General features: G+C 38.1%; 1 protein-coding gene across 1 annotated transcript in view; it reads left to right on the top strand.

The window, feature by feature from the left end:
• Nucleotides 1–1398: 1398 nt before the first annotated feature.
• Nucleotides 1399–20953, top strand: part of LOC135222147 (trichohyalin-like) — a 34369-nt gene continuing 14814 nt past the window's right edge. Inside the window, exon 1 of the mRNA XM_064260316.1 lies at nucleotides 1399–1479. Coding sequence (XP_064116386.1) covers nucleotides 1399–1479 — 81 coding nt within the window. The remainder of the gene's footprint in view (nucleotides 1480–20953) is intronic.

The following is a 20953-nucleotide window of genomic DNA, read 5'->3' as shown; positions in this document are numbered from 1 at the left end:
AATGATTGGTTACGTCCCTTCTTCTTCTTCTTCTTATTCCTCCAGGACCTGGCTATACCAGTCCTAGGAGTAGACGGAGGCACAGACTCTGGGGAAAGGCCAGAAACGCCAGCAGGAGCAGAGGCAGTGGTAGCCTGAGGGATTCAGGAGAACACCATACTTCGGTATCTGCAGCAAACCGTCGTAGAGGTGGAAGCCTACTGCAGGGGAGGCCCTCACTTCGGCTGCTGCGACAACCGTCGTAAGGGGAAAACTCCAGGCTGACTCCTGGTCGGGCAGTTCCTGGTTTTCCAGAGGAGTTATAAAGGTTAGGTCTGCCGGAGGTTGCATCCTCGGGGCGACAGTGGTGAGGGTGAAGAAGACTCATGGACTTTGGATTTTGCCGGGCTTCTTCCATGGGCTGCGGTAAGCTCCATGCTGTTGGAATGATCTCCTGTAGGAGGATCCTTGGTTAGGTTTAGGCGGCCGGCGCTAGCTCGGGGCCAGGCGCAGAGGTCAAGTTCGGTGGTGGCTCTACGTCCAGGCTGGACGGAGCTTGGCACTGCTCAGTGCTGCCAAGTGGTAACTGGCAGAGAGTTGAGGTCGACTGGACCATGTGGCGGGTTACCGGAGGTGCAATACCTCTCAGCGTGCCCTTGGTTATGGGAGACAGAGGGCCCTGTCTCTTTTGGAAGGCTAAGCCTTGTGGACTTGGACAGTGCCGCTGCACATAACTTGCTAGGGCACCTAGGCCAATTTGTGGAGTGCCCTATTACGTTACAGGTCGTGCAACGGAACTGTGAATGGTCAATCTCCCTCCTTGGTAACGGGGGTGGGGAGACTGTTGGTGGATGTACTTCCTAGAGGAAGTAGAATTTCGGTGACCTCCTTGCTCTGGAGTGAATTGACCATGGGGTTAGGACCCCTAGGCTTTTTGTTTTGAATTGTGAGGAGACTTCATGTCTTGCCCTAGGAGGAGGTCGTAACCTCCTGGGATGTAGCTTGCAACTGCAAGGGTACAAACCTTGGAGAAATGAGGTCGGGTGACTCTCAATTGCACGGTTGGAAGGATCAGCTTGATATGGTTGATACCTTCAATGGTGATCAATCGACGTCTATCAACGTTAGCCCCCCCTCGGGGAATTCTGTCTTCCCGTATCAGGGAGACTTGAGCGCCAGAGTCGTCGTAGGCTCTGACGTGGCTTGGCTGATAATGACTTTGAGGGGTGCGACGGTTATAGGGCCCCTTAGCCGGGGGTCCTAGAGAAGAAGGATTAGTAATGGCCATTGCGACGGCAGGAATATTGTGGTTCGCGAGCACCCTCCGTAGTGGCAGACATGTGACCCTTGCGGCACAGTCTCGGCAGACGAAACCTTGTTCCAGAAACCTCTTCCGTGGCACTGGATGATAAGGCCGAGATGGCCCCACAGGTTGCGAATCTGCAGAGTCACCAAGGGCTGGCAGTGTGCTCTGGCACAGGTGAAGAGTCCTCTCTGGCAGTGAGTGACGTGGGGAGGTTAAGGGAACCTCCGTTGAATCACCCTCGGAAGCAATTTCGGGGTTAAACTGGTGGGCCTTACCTCTTCCAAAAGGGAGGAGGTAGGCGGTAAAAAGGTAAAAGGCTGGCAGGATGCGGCAGGAATTTCTATCTCCGGCCACTGGATCAGGACCAGGCTCCACAAATAGAAAGGATGTCAGGCTGACCAGAGACGGCGGGACTAAGAGAGACAGTGGGTGCAGGGCTGGAAGCTGGCAGAGTGGCTTGAGCATAGGATACTCTCCTTACGGGCCTTCTCCGCTTGATGTCGAGTTCCTTCTCCTTGAGAGCGAGCTCATGCTTTCGCTCCTCTTCCTTGCCTTCCTTTCTGCTTCTCTTTCTTTTCTCTCTGCTTCTCCGGTCTTTTCTCTGGTTTTCCCTTTCTTCCTTTTCTTGCAGGCGCGCGGCAGCCTGCTGCGCCTTTATCCACTGGTCTAGGGTGCTGGTCCAGTGTAACCAGCCTCCTTGCCCAGAGGTTATGAGGACTCGGAGCCTCTCGAGTTCTACGGCAAAGAAGTCGCGGGAAAGCAGGGGAAGACATTTCCCTTAGGCTGCAGTAGAGGCTCGGGTGAAAATGATAATAATGACCAGGAAGGGTAAATGGATGGAATGGGAGTGCCTACTGTGGAAAGTGGCACTCACTTGGAAATGGGTTCTGCGACGTGGTAAGGAAAAGTCTGAAAAGACTGGGTGCTCGGTGGCACTTTGTGACTGGCACCTTCTGATGAGGTGGAAAAATCGAATGAAGTGTGCGGCGCATCGTCACACTTACGGGCGTTCCCAACTTGGTGGAGCGTTGGAATGGGCTACCTGTAGGACCAATACAGGAGGTGCACGGCACTTATGAGGTAGCGGTCCTTGGGCAGCACTAGTAGTGCTGGTATTGTGGCACTTTTGGGGGGGCGTTCCCTTGGGATGGTCCGAAAGATCACTGATCCTCGTACACTGGACATTAATGAATTGGGCGTTCCGTAAAAAAAGGATTGGACACGCAGGTTTGTCAGCACTTAGGGCTGGTATTGCGGCAACTTCTGGGAGGCGTTCCCTTTGTTGAGTGCTCCGAAGGATCACTGGACCCTTGTACACGGACACACTAATTATTTGGGCGCGTTCCGTAAGGACGGACACGCAGGTTTAATGGCTACCTGTACGGCCTGTACAGGGTGCAATGGCACTTATGAGGAGGCGTTCCTTTGAGCACTGGTATCGTGCTGGTGTGTCCCGGACACTACACGCAGTATACTCAAGTATACCGAAGTGAAATGGCACTCTGTTCGGGGCCAGAGTGTAATAGTGGAGGAGAGAAAGTAAAAGGTGGGAGTACTTCAGCAGCCAGTCGATGAACAGTGTCAAGAATTAGTGGCACTGTGAAATGGTTAAAGACCTGACGTGCACTGGTGGTGGCCAGTCCTAAAACTGTAACGACTTCCCTGTCCTGGAAGTAATGAATTTGCGGTGGCACACTGTGCGGTTTGTGCTTGCGGTACACGCAAGTCTTTTGGGATAAAAAAAATAAGAACCAGACCACTCGGGCAACGACAGGTAATGGAAATTTAGAAATGTCAGTCCCTCGCTGAAGTACTCGATAAATGAAATAAATAAATGTTTGCAAAACTGCAATGGACACATGCGCGTTACGTATCACGCTGTGTAAATGAGACACAAGAGACTAGAATAAGGTTAATTCGGCATGCTATAATTAATGGTAAGATGTAGTACTCTTGGCTTCGTGAATACTGGGTTCTCTCTTCTCTCTCTCTCTCGCTTCTCGTCTCTCTCTCTCTCTCTCTCTCTCTCTCTCGGAGAGGGTGAAAATGATATATGAATGAACTCCTTCCCTTATATTTGAATTGAAACTACTAATGTTCGTTTATATGACGCAACTTGCGTTAAATTATCTACTTACGTTAACGTTTTTGTGAAAGAATTGCTTTTGATAACGTTTTTATGAAAAATGATAACGCGCTCGCGGTGAACGATGTTTAACGTTAATGTTAGCGGCTTGCGCTTATTGAAATGATTTGCGTTTCAATATGAAATTTACAAAGACGCGTTTTACGTTAACAATTCTTGCAAGTGACTCTACTTTTAAGATTTACGTTAACTTTACGTAAGGACAAGTGAAAAATTACGGTAAGGATTTAAGAAAAACGATGTTAGCAAACAATTGTAAATGAGGTTACGTTAAGTGAAATGAAATTTTCGACTCAGCGCGCGACACCGTGAGCGATGCGAGGTGGAAACCACGTGAGGCGAGAAGAGCGGGAGGGTTAGCACCACGGTGTGCTAGCATTGATGGACGAATCAGCTGATTCTCTGTAAATGCGAAGGCAATTACAACACAAAATTCTACTTTCTTATTCCAGGCGAATTACGTTAATTTTCTCTGGCAGGACGATAGATACTAGTACCGAGATTGATATTATTTACGTTAAAAACTTTGAGACTTACGTTACTTTGCTTAAATGGTTTAGATAATTCTGAAAGGGATAAAAACATGGCTGCCGCTGTGATCGCAAAACGAAGGCTGGTTGAGACCGCGCAGGCGCGAAATGCTCTAAGCTGAATTTAAGCTGAGAGGTAAGCGGTTACCAACACTTGGAATGAAAAACTAAGTTAAAAATGGATTCCCTAAACATATCACAGACAAAAGAATGTACACTTCTTTTGCCGTAACTATTAGTAAAACACTCCTAACTAGCTAGGCTTTCTAATACAGCAATAAACCCTGGCAAAGCACTTCCTAGTTTGATCTGGTCCTTTCTGGCAATCTAATCTGCACACGTGTTAGTGCTCGTTCGACAACAATGCGATTTACAAAATAGAATTCGCTCGACGCTCTGGCCGTTTCAATATAATAATATTTCTACCTTCACATTTGTTAACACACTCTACAATAAAAAATACTTAAAACGTAACTTAATCTAACATAGGTTATAGAATAATCATATTAATGAATGGAATACCTTACCGTGAGCCAGTGTGTCTTCTTCCCTGCAAGTGTGCTTGATTTGCTTTTTGTAAAATAATTTACAGTTACGTTTTACAACGGATAACGCGATTTACAAGCTTTTTTTAAGCAAGCTAGGTTCAATCCAGGCAAGATTCGCCAATTTTACGTATATAGCGGCCTTGAGAGAGGACTAGATACGTAAACGGAAGTAATTGAGGGATTTCAAGAGGGAATTGCTTTAACTTACCGTAAATCTGATAGTTATTAATTTCTTTTAGAGGAAGGTCGCCAGAAAAACTCAGCTCGTTACTTACAGCTATTTATTTACAAAAAGGCCCGTGCTGGCCTGGAGAAAAGGTAAATGATATTGGCCCCCACGTATGGGGCTTAGAATCTCTCATTCAATTCAAGCTGGTTTTCATTCACTTGGGGTAATGCACACTTGCGACAGAGAGACGGCACGTGACTCATGGAATCTGGAAAAGAATCCCAGATTAAACGAGATAAAAGGAAAAAAAACAAAATGACTTCTGCTTTGATTAAGGCTGATTAACTTCTCTACATTGGGGAAGGTAAAACTCGAATGGGTTCACCTGAGGTATGCACGAAAGCTTGGTCTTTAACAAGTCACAAAGGGGAGCACGTGGCCCGATGAGGACAAAGGGCTTTTGATGTAGAAGGGGTAAAAATGAGAATTGAAAATGAATTTAGCAAGAGTCGTATGGTAGTAAAAGGTGCTGGGGTTGAAGTTTACACTTTTAGATGTACCTTTATGCAATATTCAGTGTATCCTTGTTAGAAGAATGCGGCCTGACCTCGGTTCAGGTCTGGGGTTCGTGTCCACCAGTACGTCGTGGGGTAGGCCTAAGTTTGGGAGGCTGGCCGGGTGGACATCCGTCTTGGACTCCGACTGCAGTTGACTGAGAGCGATACTGGTTGTTTTGTTTCGAATCACGGGGCTTCCAAAGACCGCCTCGAGCATTGCCTGAAAGGTGGTAAACACAACGCCAGCAAATTGGGATGGAAAATAGGTCTTATTGTAGAAGTCCCTAAAATCCATCTCGGAGCCTAGCTACTCTTGTGACTTGCCTCTCTTACCCTAAGCTTCAGTCAGACCGGAAATATCATTCCTACGACATACCCACTCTCCCCAACAAACAGTCGCTTCAGGAGAAGGCATGGCTGCTACTTTTATAATTAAATAATAAAAACTAACTCTGCTGGGAAGGCGAGGCGTTCTATAGACGTAGCAATAATAGATATATATAAATTAAAGACAAAATTCACGAAGGCAAAGTGAAACAATGGAGTACAGCTGCAAGGCCTTTCGACTTCTGGTCCTTTACTAAGATTATATATATATATATAGATATATATATTATATATAATATATATAATATATATATATATATATATATAACTATATATATATTATATATATATATATATATATCTATATATATATATGATGTGTGTGTGTGTGTCGTGTGTGTAGTCATATCATATATATATATATATATATATATATATATCTATATATATATATATATACATACATACATGAAACCAGAAAGAAATAAAATACATTACGAAACGCTCTACGAAGTGGAATGAGAGGATCACTTCATAAAAAAGTGAAAGTAATCACTTTTCCCAGGCTAGATAAAAATTACATTAGGGAAATGAATTACACTTCTGATCCAGGCTAAGCGCAATTCAATGGAATAAAAAAGATAAAATAAAAACAAAAAATATAAATGGTTTTTGTGAGAGGAGCAGAAACCCATTCGTAATCACTCGTGCTTTTCCCCCAATTAAACGAAGGCCAGTTCGCAAATCAAATATACTCCATTTTACCTTCTACTCGACCGCATGTATTGCTTAATTAGTAACATGCTCTCTCTCTCTCTCTCTCTCTCTCTCTCTCTCTCTCTCCATCAAAAGGTATACTCGTATACAGCCATCTTTAGTGTCCTTAACTTGCCCGGATCTGGAGAACACGGAAGAACAAGAGGGACGGAGAACAAATGAAAGATTAGAGACGCAATAGGATTATATTTGTTCGTGGGATTCGGCAAAGTGACTTACTTTAAACAAGACAGGAAAATATATACATGTGTGTGTGTTATAAAATAAGTTGAGAGAGAGAGAGAGAGAGAGAGAGAGAGAGAGAGAGAGAGAGAGAGAGAGAGAGAGAGAGAGAGAGAGATAATAAACTTTCAACGAACAACTTCGTTGGCAGAGATTGATAGAGTTGAAGACATTGCAAAGTCTAGACTGAATGACTGATCGAACCTCCTCCCTGATCTGTTTCCAAAATTGCAAAAGGTCAAGGAAGCGATTAGTGGAGAGAGAGAGAGAGAGAGAGAGAGAGAGAGAGAGAGAGAGAGAGAGAGACTCTAGCGTAATGGGAGGGCAATTGGTCTGTGATATTATCTTGATAAAGAGGAAGTTATGTATACTCGAGAAGAAAACTATTGACGGGGAAAATACGACGATATGTCAACAACAAATATCCGGGAAGGGAGAATAGAAGACAGGAAAAAAACTATAGCGAATGAAGGAATAACGTTTAGAACTGAAAATACTTGTGAGATGAATAAAAAGGAAATAATCTTATTACTATTTTCTCTAAAGAAGAGACGAAGTTGTTCTCTTTCCATTCGGACGTTAATATTTATCCACCGTTAATTTCAACACAAAACAAAATATCATCGTATTAAGTAAGCAGGTAAATAAGTAAAATACAATTCTAAGATGATCTCACAGCCGGCTTTTGCCTCTAGGCCTAATTGCTCCTCCTCCTCCTCCTCTCGGTTTTTCTAATTTTGACGTTTGTCTTTTAAAGCTAAAAACATCGCTAAGCCTGACTCCTGAGAATACTAAGCCTATTCCTACAGGAACTTAGTAACATTTAAAAAGGCTTCGTAGGCCTATAAGCTGACAGCTCGGAAAATTGCCCTAATTCAGGTAACAAGTATAAAATGGTTCTGTCACATTCATATTCTATGCTCTCTCTCTCTCTCTCTCTCTCCTCTCTCTCTCTCTCTCTCTCTCTCTCTCTCTCTCTCAGCGTAATAGCATTGGTAAATTATGCAGATTAAAAAAAATAACAAATAACTTGTCGAATGATGTGACAAGACCCAGTTTCCTTCCCATGGGAAAGAAAATGTCCATTTTTCCCCGTGGGGACGAGATCCAGTCATTGAAGAAAAGATTTAGTTTACTCCCCTTGGGGAATGAGATCCTGTCATTGAAGAAAATGTCCAGTTCAATCCCCTTAGGGATGTGATCTTTCTCCCCTTGGGTGAAGATCAGATAATAATCTTTTTTATATATTTCAGAGACTGCTGAAACATAGTACTTATTTTCTATATTTTAACGTTTTTATGGGCTAGTTTTATTAGATGGAATTGTGTTGTAACAGAACACTTTTACCAGTCACACGCACACACACACACACACATTATATATATATATATATATATATATATATATATATATATATATATATATATGCCCATCACGTGTCATCACAATTGCATCTAAAGACTATTATATATCCATCAATAAATTTTACAAAGATTCTCCTCTGTTAAAAGGGTGCCATTTTAAACTAAAAATCCCTTTTGCACAAAAAGCTCAGAGAGAGAGAGAGAGAGAGAGGAGAGAGAGAGAGAGAGCGAGAGAGAGCAGAGAGACCCCACCCCACCTTCATGACTTCCTTTGATCTCTGACTTGTCGAGCGAAAAAAAAAAAAAAAAAAGTGAAATCAAGCACTCGTCCATTTCAGTTCAACGTTCGTCCCTCTCTGCTCGCGGAAGGATTGTCAGTCCTGCTTCTACTCCTCCTTGCTTTCAAAGGAGGGAGGAGGAGGAGGAGGAGGAGGAGGAGGAGGAGGAGGAGAAAAAAGGGTTAAGGTCCCTCTTCATTGGGTCTCCTTCTCCACATCTGTGTGTGTGAGTGCAACCTTTTCTCAAACGTGCTAGTTTCTCTCTCTCTCTCTCTCTCTCTCTCTGTGTGTGCTGGCCCTGTCATCAATATACTTTTTGCTAGTCACTGGGGGATGATAAGGATTCCAAAATCATTCGTAGTATTGTAAGATGATAATTATCACGTTCATGTTTCAACCGTAATCATTTACATGACGGCATCAATGAAATGAGGCAAGAAATCATTTTAATAGTCTCCGTCTTTTAAAAAATATATAAAACACGGAAAAAAAATTTAAGTGAACCCACCAATACAGAGACGAGGTAGAAACGATTTTCGCCACAGTTCTCTTTCATAAAAAAAAAAAAAAAAAGCATTTGCATTGAACCGAACAAAATCATTTGGCGAATGACTCTTATCCAAACTTTTGAAGTAAGAGCCCGTGCCAGCATGAGTCTTACTCAGATTAAAATCAGGAAGAGATTCTTGACTCCTATTGAGACTTAATGAGAAGATGAGGTCTCATAAGTGGTATCATTATTACTGTACAAAACTCTCAGCCACAGCTAATGAAAATTTTAGCCTCGGCTAATTTTAAACTAAAAAAAAAAATAAAAAGTACTAAGGCTACAGGACTGCAATTTGGTACGCTTGATGATTGGAGGGTGGTTGATCAACATGGCAATTTGCAGCCCTCTGGCCTCAGTAGTTTTTAAGTCAGCATATATATATATATATATATATATATATATATATATATATTATATATATATATTATATATTATAATATGAATATGTATCACATCACCGTGACATTCTTTCTATACAAACACAAGCTAGAAATGCCAATTCATAAACAATTGTCCTACATCAGAAATGCCGAGGGGGGGGGGGGGGTGGGGGGGGGCGGGATATAATATTTGATAGGTATAGTCACCTGATAGGCTCGAAAAACCACTGACGGTGACTGTCAGTGCTATAAGTGATGAGTGTGCTACCACTAGACAGCCTAGTGGAAGTCATTGATGGCTACCTGTCGGTTGGTTCGAGCCCATCAGGCGACGTAACTTATTCAGTTATGATTCCCCTACGGTATTATTCAGAGGCAGAGAAAAATTGGGTATATAATGATGCTTGTACCTTAATATTCTGTGTGTGTAAATAATATATTATATATATATATATATATTATATATATATATATATCCTATATATATATAATATATATATATATATAGATATATATATATATATATATATATATAGAGAGAGGAGAGAGAGAAGAGAGAGAGAGACGAGAGAGAGAGAGAGAGAGAGAGAGATAAAAACGAGAGAAAAAATAGCAAAAATTTCAGTAGCCATTCATGACCACTCATTTATAAGTGCACACGCGCACTCCCTCCATTCAATTAAGAATTCCTTCCAAGGTCATTAACTTAATGACCGCTATTAACCCATTCCTTCCTCCCGAAAAAAATCATCACGGTGCCTTCGTTTGGATAACTGAAAATGTTCCTTGGGGGTGTAATTCGAGCAGAGTAAATCTCAAGATGGACTTTTCTGTCGACAGAGAAAAAACGATGACCTACATAGACTGAAGTCGACAGGATCTGTGGTCTTTCGAGCTGGAAAAAAAAAAAAAAAAAAAAAAATAAATAAATAATGAATAAATAAATAAATAATAAATAAATAAATAAAATAAAATAAATAAATAAATAAAAAGGAGGGATCTCAATTGCTGTTGAAGACTCATTCACGCAATCTCTGTCGGAAAGGGAAACGATGACCTACGTAGGACTGAAGTTGACAGGATCTGTGGGTCTTTCGAGCTAAAAAAGGAAAAATAAAAAATAAAAAATAAATAAATAAATAAATAAATAAAAAAATAAATAAATAAAAAAGATCTTTATTACTCTTGAAGACTGATTCACGCAACCTCTGTCGACAGGGAAACAATGACCTACGTAGACCGAAGTTGACGGGATCTGTGGTCTTTCGAGCTGAAAAAAAAAAAAAGTAAAAAGAAAATTACCCAAATCGCATCCTAGACTTCTCAAAATTGCCAGGCCAGAGCTTTAATCACGGAAGCCATATCTCTGTTACTCAGGTCAGGTCGCATCATCACGCAGTCTTGTTTGACTGCATGCTGTTTGTATACGTCATAATAATCTGTCGGTTTAGCAGTTCGCCATTACAGTAACCTTCCATATTGAAAGAAGCGTGTTTCCACAACTTCGTTAGTTACTCATCTCCACTTCTATGAAAGTCAATAACATTATATGCAGAGACTACCTTTTCATTTAGATTCCAAGCCTAGATCAAAAGTTGGTTTCTGTAAATGATGCCATTAATTTTAATGTAATATATATATATATATAATATATATATATATATATATATATATATATATATATATATATATATATATATATATAAATATAAAGTGCCGTGTGAGATTTTGTTAAAAAATAACAAGGATAAAATAAAAATTCCTAATTGCAGTTCCTCATTCCTGGAAGGATACCTGCATGCCAATAAGGCTTCACATTCCCAAACCACTCAAAACAAAGGCAAGTATGAATTTTCCTTTCCTCTGGGAAAGATCAGTTTACTTGGAAGAAGTTCAGGTGGTGACGTCTTCCTCGAAAAGTATTTGCCTGAGTAAATACTATATCCAAAACAATACGTTTTTTCTCGTTTTGCATGCTACGGTTAAATTATTTTCTATTATTGTTTCTTTGGTCTTTTCTTTTTTGTTTTTTTGGTTTGTTATTGTTTTAGTTTGTTAGGATTTGTAATGTAAAATATATTTCAAAATCTTCATACCCTCCCATATATATATATATATATATATATATATATATATATATATATATTATATATATATATAAATATATATATATATAATTACCATCCTCACACTGATACAAGTGTCAAGTCACCTGAAGATGACTTACAAATACAGCCGAGACCAGTCAGTATTTACACCCGATCTTCATTACTTCACTGTGGCGTTCGAATTATAAGTGTATGAGTGTATGACTCTCTCTCTCTCTCTCTCTCTCTCTCTCTCTCTCTCTCTCTATATATATATATATATATATATCTTATATATATATATATATATATATATAATATATATATATATTAATGCACAGAAATTCTCTCCATCGACGCCATTCTTGAGAGAAGTCAATCTGCTACCCACTGCAGCATCGGAGAGATTTGCTAATATTCAGTAAAGCAGAGAGCAGCGAATACACACCACACACACACACACACACCGAGTCTCCTCAACACTCGGGATATTGAGGCGTGTTGCTTAGCAGCGCACTCCCTTCGCAAAGATGGATTGATCCCGGTCAAAGGAGAGAGAGAGAGAGAGAGAGAGAGGGAGACGAGGGAGAGAGAGAGAGAGAGAGAGAGAAAAACTGGAAGGAAAATATTCAAGTCATTCACTCTGCCTCCGTCACTGATTTTCACTCTCATTGGGACGCAATAGTGTTCCCACAAACACTCCCACAGGTCTGTTCGAGGTGTTCAGTGATGGTTTTTGTTTATTTGTCTTTTGCATGGTGGTGGTTTTACGTGCATGGAATCAGTGGTTTATTCAGCAACGGGGACCAGCGGCTTTTGACGTGACTTCGGAACCACGTCGAGAGTGTGAAACTTCTATCACCAGAGATACACATCTCTGACCCCCCTCAATGGAATGCCCGAGAATTGAACTCGCGGCCACCGATGTGGCAGACCAAGACCAAACCGACCACACCACTGAGGCGCTTACATTAGTGATAGAATTCATACAATTCTAAGGCCAGAGGCCAAGCGCTGGGCCCTATGAGGTCATTCAGCGCTGAAACGGAAATTGACGGTAAAAGGTTTGAAAGGTGTAACAGGACGAAAACCTCAAAGCAGTTGCACTACGAAACAACTGTTAAAATAGGGTGGAAGGTACGATGGAAGAGAGAATATGAACGGAGGTACAGTAAAAGGAACGAAAGGGGTTGCAGCTAGAGGGGCCAAGGGACGTTGCAAAGTACCTTTAAAGTAACGCCTAGAGTGCACCGCATGAGGTGCACTCAAGACGTCCCCCCTCCCCCCCTTATGGGGGCATGTGTCTGTAATGGTCACGGAAGCCTTGGGTCAACGAGCCCAAACATTCCATGATGGGAAGAACTGGCAAATAAACGTCTAATGGATTTGCTAAGGAAAAATATATAAAACGTTTTTCGAAATAAAAAAAAAACAAAAAAACTGAAATATTTATGAATTCCGAGAAAAATCTATCTAAAGTGAGAACTGAAAGATTCTCCATAACTAAAACTAAAAGTTTAAACAGAAAAACCTTCACCTGTATAACTGGTAAATAATTTATACTAATGAAGTGAAATTTGGCAAATAAGTTTTTAAACAGAAAACCTTTAGGCTGTAAAACTAGGTAAATAATGTAGTAAAGAAGTGAATTAGGTGAATAATCTGAGAAGTACAGCTGACAGTCAGTACATAAACATTCTACAATTCAAGTATGAATGTAGTGAAAACATGGGAAAACCCTTTTTATATATAAAGTCCTGAACATTTACATCGAAACTGAGGCGGACATAAAATGAGACCTATAACTTCATAGACGATTCGTACTTTCAACGAAAGGAAACTTAGTAAAAATTGTTCAACATACGAAAATCAGCGACAAATATTAGACGTTCTGACCAGTGACGTGGACCACAAAAATGTCCTTACCTAGGCCCGAAGGAAATGAGTGTGGGAGCCGTTATAAAGGAAAGCATTGAGGTAAATCCAATGAAAGTATTGTAGCTGTATCCAAGAGCCTTCGCACAGACATGATAAAAATATTTGGGTGAAATCATAAAAGTCGTATTATTCAGTGAAGTGACCCAAATACATTTACTTTCCCACCTTAGTGAAATGCTATACCCTTTCTTCAGGCACATATATGCAGCTTAGGTGCATACTAAAATGTATTTGAATGTACGTCATATGAATTTAACATGAAAATCAGATGCCCCATTGATTATTCAGTGAAGTAGCCAAAATACATTTTACTTTCCCACCTTAAGCGAAATGCAATATACCCTTTCTTCAGGTACCTATGCAGCTTAGATGAATACTTTCAGTATGTAAACACCATACTTTGAATAATTGAGGATTAGCACATTTCAGTATATAAACGCCGTGACGATTTTATGAATAAAAATCAATAAAAAAATTGCTTCAATTAAACAGATAAAATACCTGGCCATAAAAATGATTCCTGCACTAAATAAGTTTCCCAAATTCCCAAACATTTAGTTTTGCTGTCAGGATAATAACGATCACGACAACACCGGCCTATTACACATGACAGCGAAATCGAATGCCGATGTAATAAGCCATCCTGCGTTTTCATAATTGTTTCGCAGTCGTCGTGACCAATTACCGTCGACGGATTCAGGTTTTAGCATCCGCCGAGCTCCCTCTTGGTGGTAAATACCGTTGATGCCAGAGTTATGAAGTCTGCAGGTTGGTAAATCAAATATATCACGATTCAAGCGATACGGGCGGGATTGTTTCCTGTTGTTTGTGTTACTGAACGCTAATTTCTTAAAACGATATCAGGTAAAATAATAAATAATAATAATAATAATAATAATACTAATAATAATAATAATAATAATAATAATAATAATAATAATAATGTATGCATAGTTATATTTGTATGAAATCCTCGTGATGGTGGGAACGATTATATATATATATATATATATAATATATATATATATATATATATATATATATATAAACATATATATATATATATCATTTACACAGAGAACAGGGCCCACGCTGAGTGGCAGAAAAAAAAAAAAAAACAAAAACAAAAACAAAAACTAAGGCAAGTAAAAGGAGGAAAGCAAAACAGAAAAAGAAACAATGAGATGTGAGAGAGTGAGAGAGAGAGAGAGAGAGAGAGAGAGAGAGAGAGTAAAGTACCCTCTCCCAAGGAACTCTCTACCTCCTCGTGTCTCCAACCAGCCGAAGATATTGATGCAGCCGAAGCGGGAGTGCATATTTCCACGCTCCTTTATAGCCCAGTTGAATTCTTTCCCGGAGTTTTATATTCGCTCAGTTTTTTTTCTCGATGTTTTTTATGCGTCAAAATTTCATCTCTTAAAAATACCTATAAGTTCTGTACTTTTATATTATTCGTTTTTTTTTTAGTTTTTACATAACAAAAAATCTCATTGATTTTCTATCTGTATCTTTTTTAATTACGTTCATATTTATCATCGTTTTCCTTCTACGTTAATAAAAAAAAAATTTTTGGTTTTGTTTTATGTTTTTTCGGTAAAATCCAAAAACTCAATTTTATTCTCTTTCTTTACATTACTATGTTGTTTTTTTATACGTTCAAATTTCATCTCTAAAAATATTTTCCTTTAAGTTCGTAACTTTATTCTTATTCGCTTTTTTTACACTTTTTTACACTCTTTTACATTACAAAAATTTTCCCAACGATTAGCTATCTGTATCTTTATAATTACGCATGTTTGTTTCGACGTTATAAATTTATGCTGTTCTTTACCGTTAAATTCAAAACTCAAATTCTTTGCTCTTTCTTTTTTAAATCACCAAAAAGTTTATATAAGATATTTTACCTATGTGGTTCCAAAAAGTCTTTTTAGTAGCCATTTTATTAGTTATATATTAGTCTCTGTTACTTTACTGCTTGCTATAATTGACTTCATATTGTCTATAAACTTTCATAAGTTTATCCACCACATGGGATACTGGTGAGTATTAAAGATTTTAGGGGGTTCTGAAAACTACTGCTTCCGTCCGCCCTCAGATCTTAAAAACTACTGAGGCTAGAGGGCTGCAAATTGGTATGTTAATCATCCACCCTCCACTCATCAAACATACCAAATTGCAGCCCTCTAGTCTCAGTGGTGTTTATTTATTTAAGGTTAATTTTAGCATAATCGTGCCTCTTGGAAAAACGACATAGGACCAGGTCCACCACGGCCGGCTGAGAGCTCACGGACCGCGGCTCATACAACATTATACCGAGGACCAACGTTTTCTTCGATCATTCTTAGCAACGATTGATGAGCTGGGGTGATTTTTGGAGGGACTCATTCGTTCCTTCATCACCGGAATCGATATAAATACTGGACTTCCAACAACTTTGCAAAGACGCGCACACGATACGAACAAACAATATATATATACATACATACATATATATATATAATATATATATAATATATATATATATATATATATATATATATATATATATATATATATATATATATATATATATATATATATATATATATATATATATATATATATATAGTAATATATATATATATATATATATATATATATATATATATATATATATATACAATAGTGGGACGTTTCTCCAATTCAAGATGTCATTCAGACTATTAATCGTGAATTGCTTGAGACTTTCCCTCTTAAATAATATTACCAGTTCAACCTCAGGATCTTAATCATTCTCTTACTGCAGAATAATTGCAGGGAGCCACGAGGTTTACATTTGCTATATTAATTAATATTTGCGTTAATCACTGGCGGTGCACAAAAATAATAAAAAGAAAAATTCGAAAGAGAATTTTACGATCAAAATGTTTTATAGTAAATTCTGGTGGACATATGAGAATATTTCATTAAAAAACTGGCGACCAAAATAATAGTAAATTCTCTGGCAAAGAGAATATTTATAAAAAATAATGAACAACCGAAATAAGAATGGAAACTGACAATTTGAGTCGACTAATAAAAGAGGTTAAAGAAATATTAGGGAAAATAATGCAAACAGAAAATTGGGGCAAAATAAAATAAAAAAATAAAAAAAAAGAAGAAAGACAAGGAGGCAAAATATAAAGCGGACCAAAATAAAGCCGAATAAAGAGACAAATATTATAAAGTTTAGACGAAAATATAAAAGAACGGACAAAGAAGGAATTAACGACGGGAGGAGGAAAGGAAAAATAGAAAAAAAAATAGGAGATACGACAACGGGGAAAGATTAATTAAGAAAAGAGGGAAGATGAGTTATGTTTACTTCCAAAGAAGAATCTAGTAAGAAATTCCAAATTTTTCTTTGCTGTGTACAACTGGAGACAAGTCAAAATCGAGTTTTCTGTACAGCGTATAACGCTGTATGAAACGCTCAGCTACGCCCCATGAAACTTAGCCTCCACCCGGTAATAGCCCGTGTCAGACGCAGAATCAAAGCTAACTTTAACCTTAGATTATAAACTACTGAGGGTAAAAGGCTGCAATTTGGTATGTTTGATGATTGGAGGGTGGATGATCAACATACCAATTTGCAGCCCTCTACCTTCAGCGGTTTTGAAGAGATCAATGAAGCTGAACCGGAAAAAAGTGCGGACGGACAGAAAACCAAAGACACCTTAATAGCTTGCTTTAACATTGAACTAAAAATTAAACTACAAGAAGTATTGTATAAGTATGATCACTACCCAATATATTTCCCTTATTTCCCCCCGTTCGTTTAATACTTTTTTTTTTATCCTCTATCTATTTAGTATTTATTTGTCTTTACAAATAGGATCTCTTTCTGTATTTCATTTCCTCTTAATTCTTCCTCATCAACACCTTAATATTCTTTGGAAACTTGAATTTCAAGCCAGTGAACCACTTGGTGGGCTTGTTCCATATGATAGTTTTCATCTACTGAATTACAATAATAATAATAACAGATTGATAGCCACAGTAATTACGAGACTATTCTTTATTATAATCATATTTTTTAACGTTTTCATACTTAAATGCCAATAACGTTTATATGTAAAACGAATGATTTCAAAAGCCTACAAGCGATGTTTACTTGACTCCAAAAGGAGACTGGAAGAAATTTGTAAAAGAAAGAAATTTTGACTTTCACTTCGACTTTTCAGAGAATATTAAAAGAGACTTTCCGGTTACCAAAGCTTCCCAAGATACACCCAGGATAAACGCACTCAAGTCTTTAGGACCTCTCTCTCTCTCTCTCTCTCTCTCCCTTCTCTCTCAACACACACACACAAATTATTCCCGAGGCATTCTCCGAAGTCCTTGGCCTCTAAAAATGTCTGAATGTCAAAATTTGACAATGGGCATTTAAAACGGCCTCGTTGAAACTCGGGAGTCGACTTGCCAGACAAGTTTCACATTTCTAACGCTCCATGTCTCCTCTTAAGATGCGCGAGGCAGGGTACTGCGCCGCCGAATATAATTTAGTGTGTCGAAAGTAAAGGCTGCATCCTGGTCTGGCGGAATTGCGACAACAGGGTCGTCCCAAAATTAATGTTCCTCAGCGGAAATCTATTCTCGAGGTCTCACAACATTTTGAGGTTCTTGGACGCCGCAGCGCAGCTCTGTGGAATCACGATATATGAGATTTAGACCAAAAGGCCAAGCACTGGGACCTATTAGGTCATTCAGCAATGAAGATGATATCGAGAGTTAAAAAGTTGAATGGAGTTGAATATAGAATTTAGGCCAAAGGCCAAGCGCTGGGACCTATGAGGTCCTTCAGGTTTTGAAAGGTGTAACGGAGGAAAAACCTCAAAGCCGCTGTACTATGAATCAGTGTTAGGACCGAGGGGGTGGAAACTAAGATGAAGAAAGAGAATATGAAAGGAGGTGCAGTAAAAAAGAGTTTGAAAAGGGGGAAAGGGTTACAGCTAGGGGCATAGAACCTGAAGTAATGCCTACAGTACACTGCGGAGGTGCTCTGAAGACACTAACTCCTTAGAGGGGCACAGCTTTACACTTACACTTTCCGTTTTGCAACAGAACAGAGCAGATTGTCTTTATTCTTAAAATCGTCTGAATTAAAGTAACAGAAGAATTAAGAAATCTTCCAACTAAACGTTAAATCGTGTGATTTTCTTGTTATCACTCTCATTTTATTTTTAAAAGCAGCAAGTAATTTGGAATTTTAAACGGAATGCTTATTCCGTTACAGTGTTGGCTGGGGCAAAAAAGTTAATTAAAATTTTTGTTGGTTGCAATATTGAATCAATTATGTTCTCTCGAAATTACATGCTAGGGTCGATGGAGTAATCTCTCTCTCTATCTCTCTCTCTCTCTCTCTCTCTCTCTCTCTCTCTCTCTCTCTCTCCCCAACCATTTCTTTTACATTTTTCAAAAAACTGAAATAAAAGTTACAAAATTTTGTTTCCAAAACACATGTCATTAGAAAATCAAGAAATAACGCAGCCCAGCAAACTAAAAAGTAAAATATGCATACATACACACACACACACACACATATATATATATTATATATATATATATATATATATATATATATATATATATATATATATATATACATACATACATGCATACATGAATTTTATCACATCACCGTTCATTCAAAGCACATGCATAAGCTACATATGGCCTTTAATATCCAATTTCGTTCTACCTCTGAATTCGAACCAGCGCACAGAGGAGAAATCAGGACTTCAGTGATGTTACGATTTGGCCAAAAACAAGTTGATACGAGTCTAATTACAAATACCTGAGTTCGACAGAGATTGTAAGGTCGGAATCGGTATCAACTTATACCTCACTTGTTGGCCGAGTCGGTTAATTTCACAGTTGACCTGATTTCTATCTGGTTTCGAATCCACGAGAGGACGAAATTATTATCACCTAAAAAAATTAACCCCTTCGGGTACATATATGAAAATATATTAATTCCGAGGTAGTGCGAATTGGATATCAAAGGACATTCGTAGCTAAATGCATAAACATACCGTACACATATTAACTCCAACTCCTTGGTAGCAGGTGCCTTTTTCGTCTGACCCTTCCATAAAGATGACCTTATGACACTCGCTTCCCTATTTTGGGGCGGGAGCGGGGGGGGGGGGGGGGGGGGGGGGGGGGGGGTTGGAGAGACAAATGGGAGTGTATTTGACCTTTTATTCAAATTTATATGATATACTCGGTTTGCTTTATCTCTCGAGTTTATAACTCGTTGACTTTGATTCTGGGACGCTATCGTGAATCTATATTGACGTTATCATGTTAGCTGAGCTTTTTCATTTTTCTAAATGTTAGCAACATCGAACTCACTCGTATTTGACGTTCTGGTATAATTGTGAAGGTGTTGCTTGAATTTTACGAAATTAATAAGTCTTAGACTTCGTTTGAATGTGACAGTATTTGTAAAGGATTTGCTGTAAGATTTCCTTTTATCTACCCAATCAACCTTCAACGAACGAAAACTAAAAAGTTAAATAAATGAATAAAATAATCAATTAAATAATTGATCACATTAAATATATGAGCAAAATACATATATACATAAATAAATTAATGAAACAAATAATATAATTACATAAATAAGGATACATATACGTGCATAAATATGCATACATCAATAATAAAAATAAAATTAAAAATAAATAATAAATGAAAACCATTGTACACAGAGAAACATGAATAAAATGCACATTACACACACACACACACACACACACACACACACACACATATATATATATATATATATATATATATATATATATATATATACTATATATATATTATATGTAACAAAGAAATATAATTGCATAAATAAGATACGGATACATATCCGTACACAAATATGCATACATCAATAATAAATAAAAAAAATAATATTAATAAATGTAAATCAATGGACACGGAGGAATTACAGATTTCATTCAGAGATCTCTCGATTTTTTTCATTCTGTTCAAACATATCGATACCTTTTTTTTCCATTCCTTGTCTGCAACGGTTCTGCCAACCGCTTCTAAGAGACGTTCGGTCTCCTGGAAGGTTTTCTGCGTCATAAAAGAGCCATCAAAGTTGCCTATTGCTTACGTTTCGTTGAAATGCAGAAAGAATTGTGGGTTTTTTTACTGTCCGCCCGAAGCATCGCTGGAACATTACGATACATCCACCACTGGCAGAGACGACTCGTGTGTGTGTGTGTGTTGTGTACAGATATATTTTCTTTCGTTTATTTTTCGCGGTTATACGTTCCACGTTTCTCTTTTTTGGTTTTCTTCTCGTAATTTTTTTTTTTTTTTTATGAGTGTTTCGTTAGCAATGCCTTACCGTGGCGTTCTCATTTTTCTATTCAGTTTCAAAGATTTGCTTTAATGAACTGCTAAAAACAAGTACTTTTCTATTCAAGTTCAAAGATTTGATTTAATAAACTGCTAAAAACTAATTGTACTTTTCTATTAAATTTCAAAGATTTGCTTTAATAAAATGCTAAAACAAGTTTCATTTTTCTATTAAATTCAAAATATCTGCTTTAATAAACTGCTAAAAGCATGTTTTATTCTTCTATTAAATTTCAAATATTTGCTTTAATAAACTGCTAAAACCAAAGTTCATTTTTCTATTAAATTACAAATATTTACTTTAATAAACTGCTAAAAAAAACATGTTTTATTCTTCTATTAAATTTCAAATATTTTCTTTAATAAAGGGCTAAAAACGTGTTTTATTTTCCTATGA

The sequence above is a fragment of the Macrobrachium nipponense genome, chromosome 3, assembly GCF_015104395.2.
Source record: "Macrobrachium nipponense isolate FS-2020 chromosome 3, ASM1510439v2, whole genome shotgun sequence".
In the NCBI taxonomy this organism is placed as follows: domain Eukaryota; kingdom Metazoa; phylum Arthropoda; class Malacostraca; order Decapoda; family Palaemonidae; genus Macrobrachium; species Macrobrachium nipponense.
The sequence above is the reverse complement of the archived record's forward strand: the minus strand, read 5'-3'. Positions and strand labels throughout refer to the sequence as shown.